General features: G+C 38.2%; 1 protein-coding gene across 4 annotated transcripts in view; it reads left to right on the forward strand.

Moving 5' to 3' along the window:
* Gcn2 (eukaryotic translation initiation factor 2 alpha kinase Gcn2) overlaps positions 1–17500 on the forward strand; it is a 571098-nt gene that overhangs the window by 453043 nt on the left and 100555 nt on the right. For all 4 annotated transcript variants that reach the window (XR_011046192.1, XR_011046195.1, XR_011046198.1 and 1 more), the window contains one exon: positions 14603–14733. Coding sequence is in view for 1 of the 4 variants with exons in the window: in XM_068385322.1 (XP_068241423.1) it covers positions 14603–14733 (131 nt within the window). In the remaining 3 variants the exon portion in view is untranslated. The remainder of the gene's footprint in view (positions 1–14602; positions 14734–17500) is intronic.

A 17500-nucleotide genomic window follows, 5' to 3' on the forward strand; every position in this document is an offset into this window, starting at 1 on the left:
CAGGAGGAGACGGACAGTCGGCGAGGAGGTAGAGATGGTGACTGCGATAACGTACCATAACTTACTCTAACTTACACTACGTGAACTTTAACCTAACTTAGCTTATTTTTTTTTTATATATTTTATATTTTTTTTACATTTTTTTTCTTTTTGATTTTTAATTTTCATCACTTTCACTCAATTTAATCTTAGTTTTCTTTGCTTCACTTTCTTTCTCTTCATCACTATCACTAGACCACTTCGTAGATTTTTTAAAGATACTATCGAGAGAAAGTTGCTTGGTACAGCTTTTCAAAATTTTTCTGAAATGGGTTAAACAGACATCATCGAATTGCGAAACTACATGGCAAACCTGAAGTTTCTGTGGGTGATACTTATCAATGAAATCAACCATGTGTTGATGATATGCTAACATCTCTTTTATTTCAGCCGAACTTAAGATGTGCTCTACCTCTTCGATGTCCTCCGACTAACTCAACTGCGCTTGGAACTCATCATGCTGCATGGCATGCAGCTCCTTGAGTTCCTCGGTGGTGAGCTCTTCATGATGCTCGCCGACGAGTTCGGTGATATCATCTTCATCGACCTCCAGACCCATGGACTTGCCAAGGGATACAATCTCTTCTACCTCTTCCTCTACGGCAAGCACAGGTTCAGGCTCGGGGCCAAAACCTTTAAAATCTCTGGGAGAAACAGCATCAGGCCAAAGCTTCTTCCAAGCTGAATCCAGCGTCCGACTTACTCCCTACCAAGCCTGATCTATGATCTTCAAGCATTGCACAACATTGAAATGGCTCCTCCAAAATTCACGCAAAGTTAAGTTGGTGCTTTGCGTGAACTTAAAGCACTGCTTGAATAAGTTCTTGGTGTAGAGCTTCTTAAAATTCGAGATGACTTGCTGGTCCTTAGGCTGGAGGGTAGGGGTGATGTTTGGCGGAAGATACAGTACTCTGATGAATTTGAACTGGTCGATGATATCATCTTCGAGTCCTGGGGGGTGAGCGGGAGCATTATCCAAGCAAAGCAAGCACTTTAAAGGCAAATTCCTCTCCTGAAGGTACTTCTTAACAGCAGGGCTGAAAACTAGGCTTACCCATTCTACAAAGAAATATCTAGTAACCCAACCCTTAGAATTAGCACGCCAGAAAAGATGCAGCATGCCCTTATTGACTCTATGTGCCTTATATACCTTAAGGTTTTCGGAATGATAAACCAATAATAGCTTTTTTTTGCAGTCTCTGCTGCCATTGGCACATAGAGCAAGAGTCAACCGATCCTTCATAGGCGTATGTCTAGGAATTTTCTTCTCTTCGGCAGTGATGTATGTTCGACTAGGCATCTTTTTCCACAACAGACCGGTTTCATCACAATTGAAAACTTGCTGCTCTACATAGCCTTCATCCTCCACAATCTTTTCAAACTTCTTAACAAAATCGTTAGCAGCCTTGGTGTCCGAACTTGAAGCTTCTCTGTGCCGAACAACTGAATGAATCCAGGTCCGTCTCTTAAATTTCTCGAACCAACCGCGAGACGCCTTGAATTCCTCCGTTGTAGGATCGGCTAAAATCTCCCCTGCGTCACCCCCAGAGCCCGCCGCCTTCAAATCACAATAGATAGTGCTGTTCTTTTCACAAATGATCGTTTCAGGGATCGTATCGCCAACAATCTCTTTGTCCTTCATCCATATCAACAAAAGGCATTCCATCTCTTCCAGGGTAGGGCTACGACGTTTATTAATAATGGTGATCCCCTTCGATAGTTTGACTGCTTTAATGGCTGCCTTCTGCTTGATGATCGTCGAGATCCTAGACATATTCCAGCCATATTGTTTAGCCAGATCACTCACACGCACACCGTGCTCATGTTTTTCTATAATTTTTTGCTTTAATTCTAATGAAAGCATTGCCTTCTTCCTTTTCTCACCACTACTAATACCTGTACTGAAACTAAGCTTATAAGGACCCATGATTATACATAAAATCAAAAAGGAAATGTGAGAAAAGGAAGATAATAAGCACTGTTAATAACGGACCGAACAGAGGACAACCACACGATGCGCACAAGAACCGAGAACTGACCGACGCGACACTCAATGGCGTCCCTCCGACGTGCTGCCATCTACTGCCGTAAACAAGAAACTACGACCGATGCTTTGAGAAAATTCTACGCGTATGATCTACGTTGGATGCTGTAGCATGATTTCGGGTGTCGAGATGAAAATTTGATCGAATTTTACTTCGGTTGTTGGAACCATCGTATGTAAAAGCAATCGTATGTAGATGTTCCACTATATATATATATATATATATATATATATATATATATATATATATATATATATATATACATATATATATATATATATATATATATACATATATATATATATATATATATATATATATTTATATATATATATATATATATATATATGCATATATATATATATATATATATATATATACATATATATATATATATATATATATATATATATATATATATATATATACATATATATATATATATATATATATATATATATATATATATATATATATATATATATATATGTGTGTGTGTGTGTGTGTGTGTGTGTGTGTGTGTGTGTGTATATATATATATATATATATATATATATATATATATATATATATATATATATATATATATATTTATATATATATAATTTTTTTTTTCAGGAAAACAGGTGAAATTAAAGAGAAGGGGTAGGAATGATGATGACACCAAGAGCTACAAATGCATTAACGAGTTGGAGAGCTGTAAATAGTAGATTTTTACTTGTAAAGTTTAAATCAAAGAAGTGCAATATGAGTGTTATAGTTTGCTATGCACCAACAAATGATTTCCCTGGAGAAAGGAAAGATGAATACTATGAAGAACTGCTGAGAGAGATATGAAAGTTGTAATTGATAACCTCAGTGCTAAAGTTGGAAGGAATAATCAATGTATAGAGAATGTGATGGGTTTTAGAGGTCTTGGCGAAGGTGCAAATGAAAATGGAGCACATTTTATAAGATTTTGCCCAGCGGATAATCTTGTTATCAGAGGTACTCTTTTCCAGCAAAGGACATCCACAAATATACATGGATTTCACCATGTGGAAATTGCAAAATTTAAATAGATTACATAGCTATTAATAAAGAGAGATGTCGGACTCAGAAATATAAGAAGCTATAGAGGTGCAGATATTGGTAGTGATTGCTAGTTCCTCATTGCCACACTAAAATTAAAACTGAAAATTAAACTAAAATTAAAACAGAAATGTAGATAGAATACCTAGGTTTGATACAACTAAGCTTCTAGAAGATGAGCACAGAGAAACTTGTTTTGCAGTCTTGGAGACTTTAAGAGACGAAGGGTTGATAATTAACAAAGACTGGTGTGATATTAAGAACATTTATCTTTCATTTGGTAGTGAAGTTTTGGGACATGCAAGTTACAAAGAGAAAGCCATGGCCATCATATGATACTTGGGATACTATAAAAAGGAGACAAAGACAGAAATTGATTGTTGAAAGTTTACGAGGATGTAAGGAAAATTATAAGGTAGAGCATGCTAAGTATTCCAGTATAAATCGTGAGGCCAAAAGAAAACCCAGGAATGACTGGAGAGAATATTTAGACAGAAATGCAGATAAGGCTGACAAAGCTATGAGTTCAGGGATTGGCTATGGTGTAAGAATTACTCATATAATTCACAAAAAGCAAAGAAGAAGACGCATTGACCCATCAGAAAGAGAGATGGATCTGTTATAACAACAAAAGGTGAAGAAAGGCAACGTTGAATGGAACACTTTAGTGAGGTCATAAGAGATATGAAAAAAATAATTTGATTGATATACCTGAAGCTGAGGACGACCTTGATATGCCCAAGAATGAATTCAGTGTGTTTGAAGTAGAAGCTATCCTCAAAACAAATTCAGTGTGTTTGAAGTAGAAGCTATCCTCAAAACAAATTCAGTGTGTTTGAAGTACAAGCTATCCTCAAAACACTGAAGAGATTGAAAGCTCCTGGATACATGGAATAACATGAGATAATATTAGCTGAACATGAAGTGAATCCCAGAATACTTACAAGACTATTTTTTAAAATGTGGCATGAAGAGGCAAAACCTGATAAATGGGAGCTAGGAGTATTGATGAAAATGGCAATAAAAGAAGATCTGACTGATTGCAATAACTACAGAGGCATTACACATACGTCAGATGTCATGAAAATATATAGTATGCTTATTCTAAAGAGACTGGAGAGAAAGATTGAAAAATAACCTGAGAGATGATCAAGCAGGTTTTAGGAGAGGTATAAGTGTTACTGACCAAATTTTCATTTTAAGACATGCACAGTAATGTGTAGAATATAAAAATCCACCTTTGATGGGATTTGTGGACTGTAAAAAAACGTATGATAGTGTGCACCGACCAATTTTGTGGAGAATTCTGCGTTATGGAGTTCCTTTTAAATGTGTAAATTTGCTTAAGTTTGTTCAGGAGCGTAATAAGTACAAAGTTAATGTTAGTCGAGTCCTATCTTATGAATTTCCAGTGAACGGTGGAGTACTCCAAGGGAGTGTGTTTTCATCTTTGTTATTTATCCTCCTCATGTGTTTTGTAATGCATAGAACAATTGGGAATGGTGGAGAAGAATTGGACTGGTTTGGTAGTAGGAAATTAGCTGACCTAGAGTATGCTGATGACACTGTCCTTATTAGCAGAACACCATAGGATTTGCAATAAATTTCTAGTGAACAGTGGAGTACTCCAAGGGAATGAGTTTTCACCTTTGTTGTTTATCCTCGTCATGGATTTTGTAATGCATAGAACAATTGGGAATGGCGAAGGAGAATTGGACTAGATTGGTAATAGGAAATTAGCTGACCAAGAGTATGCTGATGATGCTGTCCTTATTAGCAGAACATAATAGGATTTACAATACTTGCTAACCAGAATGCATGAAATATCACACGAGTTTAGCTCAAAATAAATAAAAGACAGACAGAGATGATGAGAACAGAATATGCAATGGAAGACGAAATATCATTGGAAGGAGAAAGAATTAATAAAGTAGAATCATTTGAATATTTAGTTAGTATAATTAAAGACAAGGTCTTCAGAATTGGAGTTTAGTGAAAGATTAGAAAATACAAATCAGACAATGGCTAGGTTAAATAAAATTTGGAAATCATATTGCCTGACATTACATTTAAAAGTCAGACTATATATCAGTTTAGTGAGATAAGTGTTACTGACAGTATCGATATGAGTCGTGGCATGGCAATTAAACAATATCCAACAGATTTTGCATATTTGAGAACAAAGCCTCCAGAAGAATATTAGGAGTTAAATGGCAGGAAAATATTAGAAATTAAACTATAAGAGATTACTCAAGTGCCATATGGGGATGAAATCATGGTGAGGGGTTGATGGAGATGGTTTGGGCATGCTCTTTGCACTCTGCAAGAGAGATTAGTTCAACAAACTTTTAACAGGCTACACAAGGCACTAGAAGAGTTAGAAGGCCCAGGCCTACATAGCTGAGGACTAGGAAGAGTGACGTGTGAGATGATGAATGGAGAGGTATTGATATAAAAGCTTTAGATGGAGACGACTGGTGAAATCTAGCCGAGGCCCTTTGTGTCAATAGGCGTAGGAGGATATGATGATGACCTGTAATATTTACAAAAATTTCCATCTTTCCTTTCAATAAACTCACTCTTCTAGTAAATTTAGGAGATACTCCAGCAGTTAATGGCGAGAAGTGAAGAGATGTGCCAGGAGGCTCTTTGTTATTTCAGTTTCTTGGTAGCATCAGTTAAACAAACTATTCGTTCTTTCAGGCTCCAGATTGTATTACAGTTGTTGTTGATGGGCACCTTAGTGAGTATAGGAATGTGATATCCAGTGTTCCACAGGGTAGTGTTCTTGGCCCATTACTTTTCATACTATATACACATGACATATGGTTTGGCCTAGAAAATAAGCTTGTTGCATATGCAGATTATGCTACTCTCTTTGCATCAATTCCATCCCCTGAATGTAGATCTGGTGTTGGTGAATCCCTTAATAGAGATTTAGCTAAAATTAGTGCATGGTGCAAATTATGGGGTATGAAGTTGAATCCTAACAAAACTCAAAGTATGATTGTAAGTAGGTCAAGGACAGTGGCTCCTCAACATCCGGACCTCAGTATTGATAATGTTTTTTTAAATTTGTATGACTCTTTTAAAATTTTAGGTGTGATTTTCGACAGCAAATTTACTTTTGAGAAACAAATTAGGTCTGTGTCTTCTTAAATTGCACACAAAATTGGCTTATTGAGAAAGCCCTTTAAATTTTCGGTGATCAATCTATTCTGAAAAAGTGTTGTAATTCTTTCATTCTACCTTGTTTTGAGTATTGTTCTCCTGTCTGGTGTTCAGCTGCTGATTCTCATCATAATTTGTTGGACAGAAACTTACGGTCTATTAAATTTCTTATTCCTGATCTAGATATTAATCTTTAGCACCGTCGTTCAATTAGTTCATTATGCATGTTGCATAAGATTTTTCATAACTCTGACCATCCTTTACATTCAGATCTCCCTGGACAATTCTATCCTGTTCGTAATACTAGGCTGGCAGTTCATTCTAATAGCCAGGTATTGCATGTCTCTTAATTTTTTTCAGAAATCTTTATTTTGAAAAAGATTTAGAGGCAGCTCATTGACGTACCAAGTAGGTGTTTACTAAACATTATTTTGAAGAATTCTGGTTTACCTATAGAGATTGCTGGGCTCTAGGTCCCTATAGTAGCTGCTATCAATGATGTCTATTAATTTTTCTGAGTTGAGATAATTAAAAATTTCCTTATTTTTCAAAAATAAAGGTTTAGATTCATGGTTTTGTGTTTATATAAATAGTTAATAAGAAATAATTTATCATTTATAGGCAATCTTGAGACTCGTATTTCAAATATCTATAAAAAAAACAATCTAGAGTTCATATTTCAAACTGTATTTTGAGATGGTTTGTTACCATTAATCCAGACCAGTTGTGTCTAGAATTTGAATACAGTATTTTATGATAATATTTTATTTCTATAAATTACTTATCACTCTCCTTCAACAGTGTTCCATCGCCATCATAGAGTGACATTTACCAGTATGAACACAAGAGGAGGTTCATAGCAATAACTGGAATTTTCATGATAACATTTATTTCTATACTCACCTAATGGTCGTATGTATTCCCACTCCCCCCCCCCCCCCTTAATTTTGATGACAAGAGAATTGGAAATAGTTTTGCCTTCCAGACAGAAGTAACAAAGAGTCCCTGGCATGTCACTTCTTTGCTTCTTACCATGTCCAATTGTTTTGCTTAGAGGCAAGTGTCTACTGAAAGGAAAGATGGGAATCTTTTTCAATTTAACAGGTAAAAATTGTTAAACCAACCTTCTAGAGAATAAGCAACATGAACATCAGGTGAGTATAGAAGCATCAAAATTTATTATTAATATTCTGTTTAGTGAGGCTAAATACCAATACTGGGAAGCTTCGAAAGAGAAGCAATATAAATATGAGGGAAGATCCATAAAAAATACTATACTTGAATTCAAATTTAGGAGCATTCTAGGTTTCATTTTCACATTCCCTGAGAAACGTGATAGTCAACTATCTGACTTACAGGTAAGATCATTGGAAATCAACTGAATTTTATCAATATTGGTTCCAGAGCAACATACAAACCTTCCGCTTTTTATTGTAAACGCTGAGTTTCATGAAACATATTGTGGCGGGATGTTGCAACAACAAGCCCCACACCCTGAATCACACCTACTGAAAATTGTCTCCACAATACAAACTTTCCCCTTACGTTATCTAAAACCAGACTCTTAGACAAAAAAAAAAAAAAATCATAACCTTAAAACTATATTTCTTAATCACTTAATACTAAAAAAAATCACCTATCAGAGACCATAACCAAATATAATCACAACTTAGTACTACAATCTTAACCTACTATAATTGGAAAGCACAAAACTTAAAACTAAAATTCACTTCAACCACAATAATTATCATATATGATTCTTAGTGGACACTTTCGTCCATACAAAGGGCAACAGTCTTTAATAGCCCAATACCACAACTCTGCAGTAACCGGAACACTGACAACTATTAATACACAATTGCATTAATCATCATCATCATCATCAATAAGCTAAACAATTCTTTTAACCGGGCTGGATCGTTACAGCATCTCTATCATCAATATCCACAGAGCAATCCAATCAGGTCCTTAAACAATCCAGGTCATCAATAATTCATTCCACATTCAAGGAAGAATCTCTCCAAAGGAGTAAGTCTCTCCAAGGAGGAATTACGGTCTGCAAAATAAAAAAGAAAAACACTTACGAACACTCCTAGCTAATTAAACTATCGCACTATAATCAAAGATAAATAATAAACTGTTCCTATCATTCACAATCACGACAGGCAAATATAAACAAAACTGTACTTACTCAAAAAATAATTAAACACTTCCACGCTGGTCGAGTCAAATAAAGTAAATCCAGCATTCACACACACAACCACCTCTAGCAGCAGTCAAATCAAAAAGCCATTCACCCAAGAAATTCACCACTGCCGTAACCTAACTAAAACAAACAAACAATCTCATTTATACAAAGTCTTTCTCACAACAAACAATCATTACACTAACTACCCCTCCTCTCTCTCTCTCTCTCTCTCTCTCTCTCTCTCTCTCTCTCTCTCTCTCTCTCTCTCTCTCTCTCTCTCTCTGGATTTGGCAAAAAAAAAAAAATAATCCTCCACAATAATCCTTGAGGGTAATTTTATCAGTCTTTGTTACCCGACAGAATGGAGAGCACTTTGGATCACTTGCACAACAATCTTGTGAGACATACCCTTACAAGGTTATTATCTCAAGCCTCTGGTCCCAAGGGAGCAGTATTAGCTTCTGCTTAGGTTTATGAACGATAGTAAGCCCCACCCACAAGTCAGTCAGACAAACTTTATCAGCTTCTCATTACGTTTATGAACGTTAGCAAGCCCCGCCCACAAGGTAGGCAGGCAAACCGACTGAGGTATGATTGCTACACTAGCTTTTCTTTTTTTTTTTTTTTTTTTTTTTTTTCTTTTTTTTTTTTTTTTGTTGGGGCATGCTCTCACATCTTCAAATACTACAGCTGCTCGACGATCATATTCCTTGGGCAATAATGTAGTGAATTATTGCACATAAATTATTCCCGTAAATGGGGTCAGACTCAATTTCAAGTGTTTACCTGGAGGCAAAAAAGTCATACATGCCCGACCACATACAGGCATGATTATATGTGATCTTTCTGCAGTCAAGGACTATATACCATCTTAGTATTAAAACTCCGTTCTAATAAATCATTAGTATTGATGGCTATCTTCCTCACGGAAAATCATGTTATGCAGTACCCTTCTAACTTCCCATATCCAGACATGGGTGGTCCACCCGCAAGTAGACTGTGCCTCCATCCCAGGCAGTTCCTTCCTAATTTTCCAATTGGAGGTCTTAGTTTTTAAAAGAATAATCAGACCAAAAACTTCACGTAAGTGAATCTGTTTCCAGATAAGGAACATTCAAAACTTATGCCAGTTTTGTCGATCAGAAACTAAGGAATACAAATGTTTTCATCGCTCATAGGAAGGAGATCTCGATTGCGTACATTCTCCAATCGAGTTCTGGACACAACTGATAATTTGAGCTACGCCCTTATGTTCGTCAGCCTCCCTGGACTGGGTTACTGGTTCATGGATGGACTTATGCATATATTACCTGTCCAACAATAGATTGAAGATACGTCTCAATATACCTTTTGGAAGGAGTTGTGTGTGACCGGTCATTACCGACCAGTCTCTCACCTTCAGCAGTTGCTAAGGAGATTCGCTGTAATTAACATCTTCCTGTAGGGAGTACTAGCTAACCTGATTTACCAATCTGTAAGCATGCTTGCTCATCCAACTCCCACTTTATTGGAGGCAGTTGGAGGACAGGATTCTTCCCCCTGACGCCCTTTTCATTGCAGGTGCATGCAATGGATTGCTTACAAATGGTTGCCTACACTGGTTGCATGTCTTGACATGTTACTTGCAGCTCAATCTCTCAGCCTATCGGGAGTAACCGAGGAAAATTGACTTTCTCTTAAGAGCCAAGGTTTCTTGTTTCACTCAATGGAATTTGCTAACCCTTAGTGTGGGATAACAGTCGCAATCCCTGGAAATTGCTGACTACCCTTCTGGGTAATTGGTTGACCAAGTAGTCCAGAGCCTCCCCAATTTCTGATGATTAGGGGGAAAAATTTCCTCACGGGTAAGTTGCTGGTACAACCTGGTTCCCGCATCCTAAACAGCCTTTTACAAGCGAATGCCCCATCCTGTAGAAGCATATAAGGCTACCCACCAGGCTGCTGTGGGAGACTGATTGTACGAAAATACTCTGATCCATCTTACGTGGGTGTGAACACAGACCCAAGTTTTGCAAGGAAATCTTCCACAACATTGTGCACCCATTCACTGAGTATGAGTGAAGTGGTTGGGTGAGTTCCTTCGCCTGATGGAGGATTGCATGTGATCTAGTTTTCCCGTTATTTTAGTGATAAAGGTGGATTCTTCATAAGGGCCGAACCTTGTTCGGTCTTCACACTCAAAAAGGGTACGTCCTCCTCAGATTCCACATCAGAGGACGAGTATTGCAAGTATGGTGCACCCAACCACCACCTCTGACTCTTAATACCAACAATGACAGAGTCCTACATGAAGGGATCAGTAAAGGACCAGCCCTCCTGGCCAAAAATCAGTGCCCTGCTAGAGAAAGATGCACTCTAAGAGGTCCTGGGAGGGTCCCCAGGCTTCTACAATCATTTATTTCTAGTAGAAAAGGCACCTGAAGGCTGGACACCCGTTATCAACCTAACGGCTCTAAACAAGTTTGTTGAGCAGACTCCGTTCAAAATGGAGATGGTTCAAACGGTCAGACAGGTGGTCAGACTTCATGACTTCATGATCTCCTTGGACTTGAAAGATGAACACTTCCAAATCCCAATACATCCATCATCCAGGTAGTACCTACACTTCTCCATAGCAGTGCAGATATACCAGTTCAAGGTGCTGTGCTTTGGTCTGTCCACAGCACCCGAGGTGTTCACATGGGTCTTTACACTAGTGTCCACCTGGACACACAAGAACGGCATTCGTCTTCTTCGTTAGTGAGACGATTGGCTGATTCTGGCAGACTCAAGGGAGAACCTCCTCCTCCATTGAGACACGCTCCTCGCATTTTGTCAGGATTGTGGGTCCTGACAAACTGCAAGAAGTCTCATCTGCTACCAGTCCAAGATATGGTATATCTAGGGATGAGAATCATGACCATGCTAGGCAAGATCTTTCTGTCGTAGGACTGAGTAAAGAGTCTGATAGAGATGTCCCAGAGCTTTCTCTTATGAGATGAATGGCCAGCACACCAGTGGCAGAAGCTGCTGGGACACCCGACATCTCTAGAGAAGTTAGTGCCCCACAGCCGTCTCTGTATTTGGTCTCTGTAGTAGTAGTGGAAGACCTTTTGGTCTCAGCACAGAAACCCAACGAGTACTCCAGTACTGATGGGACCGAAACAGAAGAGACTTGAGTTGGTGGTGTTAGACACCAACCTCCACAAGAGAATAGACCTTCTCTCTCCTCCCCCGCATTTGTTGCTCTTCGCAGATGTATCAAAAGAATGGTGGGGGCTCGCCTGTTACACCAGGCGGCATCTGAGCTTTGGTCCGAATAGAAAAGGGAATGTCGCATAAACCTCCCAGAAATGAGGATAGCCTTCCTGGCCCTTAAACACTTCCACCGGCGCCTTTCGGAACACCATGTAGTGTTGATGAGCGACAACACTATGGTAGTGTCCCACATAAACAAACAAGGAGGTACCTTTTCATAGCTCCAATGCCAACTAGTTGTAGAAATCCTCAGGTGGACGGAAGAAAACTTGGTATTCTTAACAGCTCGCTTCTTCCCAGGTAAGAAGAACGTGCTGGCAGACAATCTAAGCAGGAGGACTCAGACTGGGCCTTGAAACAACAGATAGCCTACAAATTCTTTACTTTGTGGGGTTTACAAACAATAGACCTGTTCACGACGTCCATCAACCGGAAGCTTCTAGTGTAATGCTTTCTAGTACCGGATCCACAGGTGTTTTGATAGGACGCCTTCCAACACCTGTGGGACAGAATGGACATCTATGCGTTTCCCCCCCCCCCCTTCTGCCCAGTAAGGAGGCTACTAAACAAAGAAAGGACCTTGCAAAATTTAGCAATGACCCTCATAGGTCTGTTGTGGCAACATGGAGAATGGTTTCCTGACCTACATCTGCTCACAGAGACACCAAGAGAATTTTCCCTCACTTTCCAAGCTACCCAGACAACCACACGTGCAGATATTCCACCTGGAGGTTATTCAGCAACTTCTCACAAAAAGAAGCTTTTAGAAGCCAGTTGCTAAGCACATTGGCAGGATGCCTCCAGAAGTTGTCGCCTGCAGTATACCAGCCGAAATTGACCGGCTTTCATGGTTGTTGTGGACGGGGTATCGCTCCTCTCAGTGCCTCTATTCAAACAGTAGCAGAGTTCCCCTCAAAGAGGGAAAACTATTGATTCAGGCATGAGCCTTGTCTTTGAACTAAATGGAGTTAACATTTCCTCCACAACGAAATTGTCACTAGTCATAAAGAAATTTGACCGTTCTTGCCCCAGTCGGAAGTTAGACCACCTCCTTTGAACGTTGTCAAGGTCTGACATTCACTGCAAGGACCCAGTTATGAGCCTTTACGTCAAACCTCGGATAAGGATTTGACCTTAAGATTGTTTTTCTTTTAGCCCTGGCCTCTTCAGGTAGAGTCAGCGAGCTACATGTCGTTTGTACGACATCGCCCATTCTAGGGAATAGGGGCAAATCACACTTGCTCTCGTCGCTGAGTTTGTTGCAAAATCTGTCAATAGCGGATCCTAGATTAAGGCCCTTTCGGATTTAAAGTCTCCAATCTGTAACAGACTATCTTGATCAACTGTTACTTTGCCACGTAAGGATGCTGAGGTTATATATCAAAAGAACGAGAAGAGCTCAACCCCAGATCAACATGCCATTTGTTAGCATGGGAAGACCAGGAGGAGAATCATGAAGAACTTGATTTCCTCTTGGATCAGGCATGTGATAGAAAGGGCACTGACCTCAGACACCTTGCCATCAAATAGACGTCCTCGTGCCCATGATATCAGAGGAATAAGTACTTCCCTGGCATTCCGAAAGAATATTTCTGTTCAGCTGGTACTTCAAGCAGGCAGGTGAAAACGTCAAACAATGTTCACCTCCCTCTAATTGCAAGACATAACCCACAGGAGCCTAGACACATTCTCAATAGGTCCTGCGGTGGCTGCTCATAATGTTATCTAAATACCTCAGCTCCCTTGTGGGACAAGTATCAGTGAGTCGAGGGCGGAGGTTACCCGCAAAGTAAGTCTAGGATGAATGTAGGAGTGACTGGCCACTTCCTACTTCCTCTATGCCTCTCTTGTGGCGCAGCATCCAAGGGACTCTGTTCTTCCGTGGGTGAGAATCATGCGCTTTGGAGGCGGGAAGAAACATACATTATTAGAGGGCACGGACCGAATAGCTATGATGTTTGTTCCAACAAATTAATTCTTTATTATCAAGCAATGATTGCCCAGGGCGTCATCCTACGAGGATAAAGTGGTGCAGGATCCCTCAAGGTGTCCCTATACAGAGGCCATCCCAGGACTGTTGCCAGCCAGCTGGTCATGGACTTCAACCCACCTAAAGGTGAGTCTGCACAGTAAAGAGTGGAAGGTTTGTATGTTGCTCAGGAACACAAAAAAATTTGGAAATAATTTGTATTATTCCTAACAATACCAACCTGGAGCACTGTACACCTACTGTACCCACCAGCACCAACCCCTGAAAAGTCCTGACGGTTGGTCGCTAGTGCTGGTGGGAGTGGTGGCCTAGCCTACCACGCTCCTCTCCCACTTACTAGCGGTGGGTAATTGTACCATGTAAGAAAAAGCTTATCAGCTAGTTTCAGCTTCGCCAAAATAAAGAGCTCCAGATTTGTATTGCTAGTAAAAATAAATTATTTCCAAATTTGTTATATTTATTTTTGCAATGCAGTACTTACCCAGAAGTCACATAGTACCCCCTACTACTTACATTGATGTAACAAAGGTAATACAGATCTTTAAGTTGGGAGATGGAGTTGTTAACATAGATCACTGGGCGTGGTTCCTGCCGAGCAGTGTAAGTATGATATCCTTGGAAATTAGAGATATAGTAATTGACAGACATTTTTTTATCCATACTCATGATGAGAAGATCATACTTCGTCGATATTACACTTGTGACATGTGGTAAGTATCAAAATAATAAATTTTACTATTGAAAGGTTTTTACATGTCACAAAGGCTACTCTTAGTATAATTAGTGTGAGTCGAAACTAAATTTAATGTTCCATAACAATCTTACCCATTTAAATTATTTTTTTTTTTTTTTAAATTTCAGGTCTCGGTTGTGGTTTTGGTGTAATTAGCGTGTTAGTCTGTGCTGTGGGACAAAAGCAGCTTCAAAGTCGGGTTGATATTGTGTCAAAGTTCAGAGCTGTCAATGTTTCAGCTGATCATTGCCACTTCTTGGTTAGTTCATATAGTTTCGTTACAGACCTGATTTCTAACCAGGTTTTGAGTAAAAATTTTAAAAGATTTCTTGATTTGTTCATACCTCTACGATTATTATTTATTTAATCTTGATAGAAGCTTATACACTAATTCTCTTCTTAATTTAAAAAAATCTAAATATCGTTCATTGTATGAATATTCAACATTTGAATTTGAAGTAAATTGCGGCTGTATTACTTATTATCTAGTACCCATGTTTCCAAAGGATTATAATATTATCCTATAAACTTTTCCTGACTATTAGGGATCATCTCTTGCTAGTTTAATGTACAGATCATTACACTTTTTACTTACAAATTATGCATGTTTTGTGTCTAACAAAGAAAAGCACCCAAAATCTTAAACCATATTGAATATGAAATGAAATACATAATGATATGATACCAAAGTAAATCTTGGTATACTTATCTACATTTGCAAGCTAATAATGTTTTGTGCTGTATGTTGTTCTAGTACAGAATTAATAAACTGGCACCTAGTAAAATTTTTCGTAGTTTTCATTATTTATTATGTTTAACATTATATTTTAATCTTTTGATAATGGTATTTTTTTCTCACACGCATACACGTATAGACATACACACTTCTTGGTATTATGAAAATGTAAAAGTTTTTGAGAGTGTCAGCTTGGCTGATTTTTTTAACCCCTTGGATCCCCCAGATATTATTTTTACAGCCCAGGTGTGTACCTAGTTGTTTTTTGCAAGGTTTATTCAAAAGAAACCTTTTTTTTTTTCTTAGAAACTTTCTGAATATTCGGTGTTGTGGTAACTTGGCAATATAGTGTAAAAAAAAATTTAATGTTAATTCATTTGCTTGAAAATAGTTTATTACTCTTTTGAATATATCAATGAGAAATATCAAAGTATTCAGTTTTAAACGTTTGATAGTGGTAATGTATTTGAAATCCAGTCTGAAAATTTTGTGATTAAGAGTTTACTTGGCTTTAGGATTGATTACCTTTATAATGTGTCTCGTGTGGTTGATATATATTCCGGGTGTATCCCAATATTTTATTCTTAAAAATCTTATTTCTGTAAACCTCCGCATATGTTCATATTGGTTACTCCCACACTGATATAAATTGGTTGCCAGTGAAGGAAATAGACTGACCACTTATAGCTTTTATATAATAGAATTGATTAACCTTCTAGAATTGCTGTAGACATGGAACTCTAGAGGGTTTCCCTACATATTACCTTAGCTACTAATTACCTATTTATATAAATCCTAACACTGTAACAAAAGCTTTACTTTTTGAAAACAAGAAAATGGAAAATTGATTAAATCCAAAATTTATATTAGACTACATCACCAGCAGCCACTACTGTAGAACCTAAAGCCCTGCAATCTTGTTAAGTAACCCAGAACTTTTAAAGATGATGTTTGACAAATACCGGCTTGGTGCGTCATTGAGTGGCTGCCAAAAACGATGCAAAGATCAAGAGATATAGCTGCCCTTTTGAAATAATACCTGAGGATACAAAATTAATTCGCTCCGGAATGGCTTTCTTAACATGATTTTTTCGTATAATGAGTCGCATTTTATATGTAAATTGCCTACGAAAACACAACATTAGATTTTATATTAAAGCTATAACCACAATGAAATAGTCTAATAAATCATTCAATATACCTAACCTTACCGTTGATACCTGCAAATGAAGTAGACATTAGAACATAATGTGAAAATAAATAAAATATAATACGAAAATCATACGAAAATGTGGAACCTTACCTTTTGATTGAGGCAATGTCTGAAAGCGAAGGTGGCGGGTGGCGGCAGATGAGGAGGGCAAACAGCAGAAAACATTAGCAAATGGCAGAAAACATTAACACTTAACTTTACGAAACACTTAAAATTAGATTTCTTTTTACTTTGCTTTTTTCTAATTTTTTATTCTTTTTACTTTACGTTTTGCACTCTACATTTCATAAATTTCTTATTCACTTCCACTTCTCTGTTTGGATCACTTTAACCTTTACCTTGGCTTACTTTGAAAAATAAAGATCCAAGAGAGCTTTTTAAAATGATCCTGAAATGACTATGGCTATTATCATTACACTGAGCAAGAACATGATCTTTGTGAACCTTTTGGGGTGTTTCTTGTTCTTTGAAATCTGCCATTTTATGGTAATAAGATAGCATCTCCTTAATTTCTGCCATTGTCGTAGTTGTATCAATGTTCTCCTCTTCGCTGCCATAGAACTGTTCCTAAATGACGTTCAGTTGCATGTGCTCCTACTCCTTATGGTCATTTGCCGTAAGGTACTCTTGGTAATCCTCGAGAAGCTCATTAATGTCCTTCTCCTCGACGACTAGCCCCATGGACTTCCCGAGTAAAACGATTTCCTCAACCTCAGGTTGCAGAACAGGTACAGGGTCGTCAATGCTTTCGGCTTTGCCTTCAGCTAGGCCAACGTCGAATCCCTCGAAAACTTGAGGTAGCGCCTTGAAACCTCTTACCAAGCTTGATCAATGAGTCTGAGGCATATCACATCAAAATGCTCCTTCCAAAGTCCATGAAGGCTGAGGTTTCGGCTGTTCATGATTTCAAAACATCTCTTGAATAGATATTTCGTATAGAGCTCCTTGAAATTAGAAATCACTTGCTGGTCCATGGGCTGGAGGAGAGGGGTGGTTTTAGGCAGTAGGAAGAGAACCTTGATAGAACAATATTCTAGGAGGATGTCATCTTCGAAATAAGATATCCTACAATAGATG

Source organism: Palaemon carinicauda, chromosome 1 (assembly GCF_036898095.1).
Source record: "Palaemon carinicauda isolate YSFRI2023 chromosome 1, ASM3689809v2, whole genome shotgun sequence".
Classification (NCBI taxonomy): domain Eukaryota; kingdom Metazoa; phylum Arthropoda; class Malacostraca; order Decapoda; family Palaemonidae; genus Palaemon; species Palaemon carinicauda.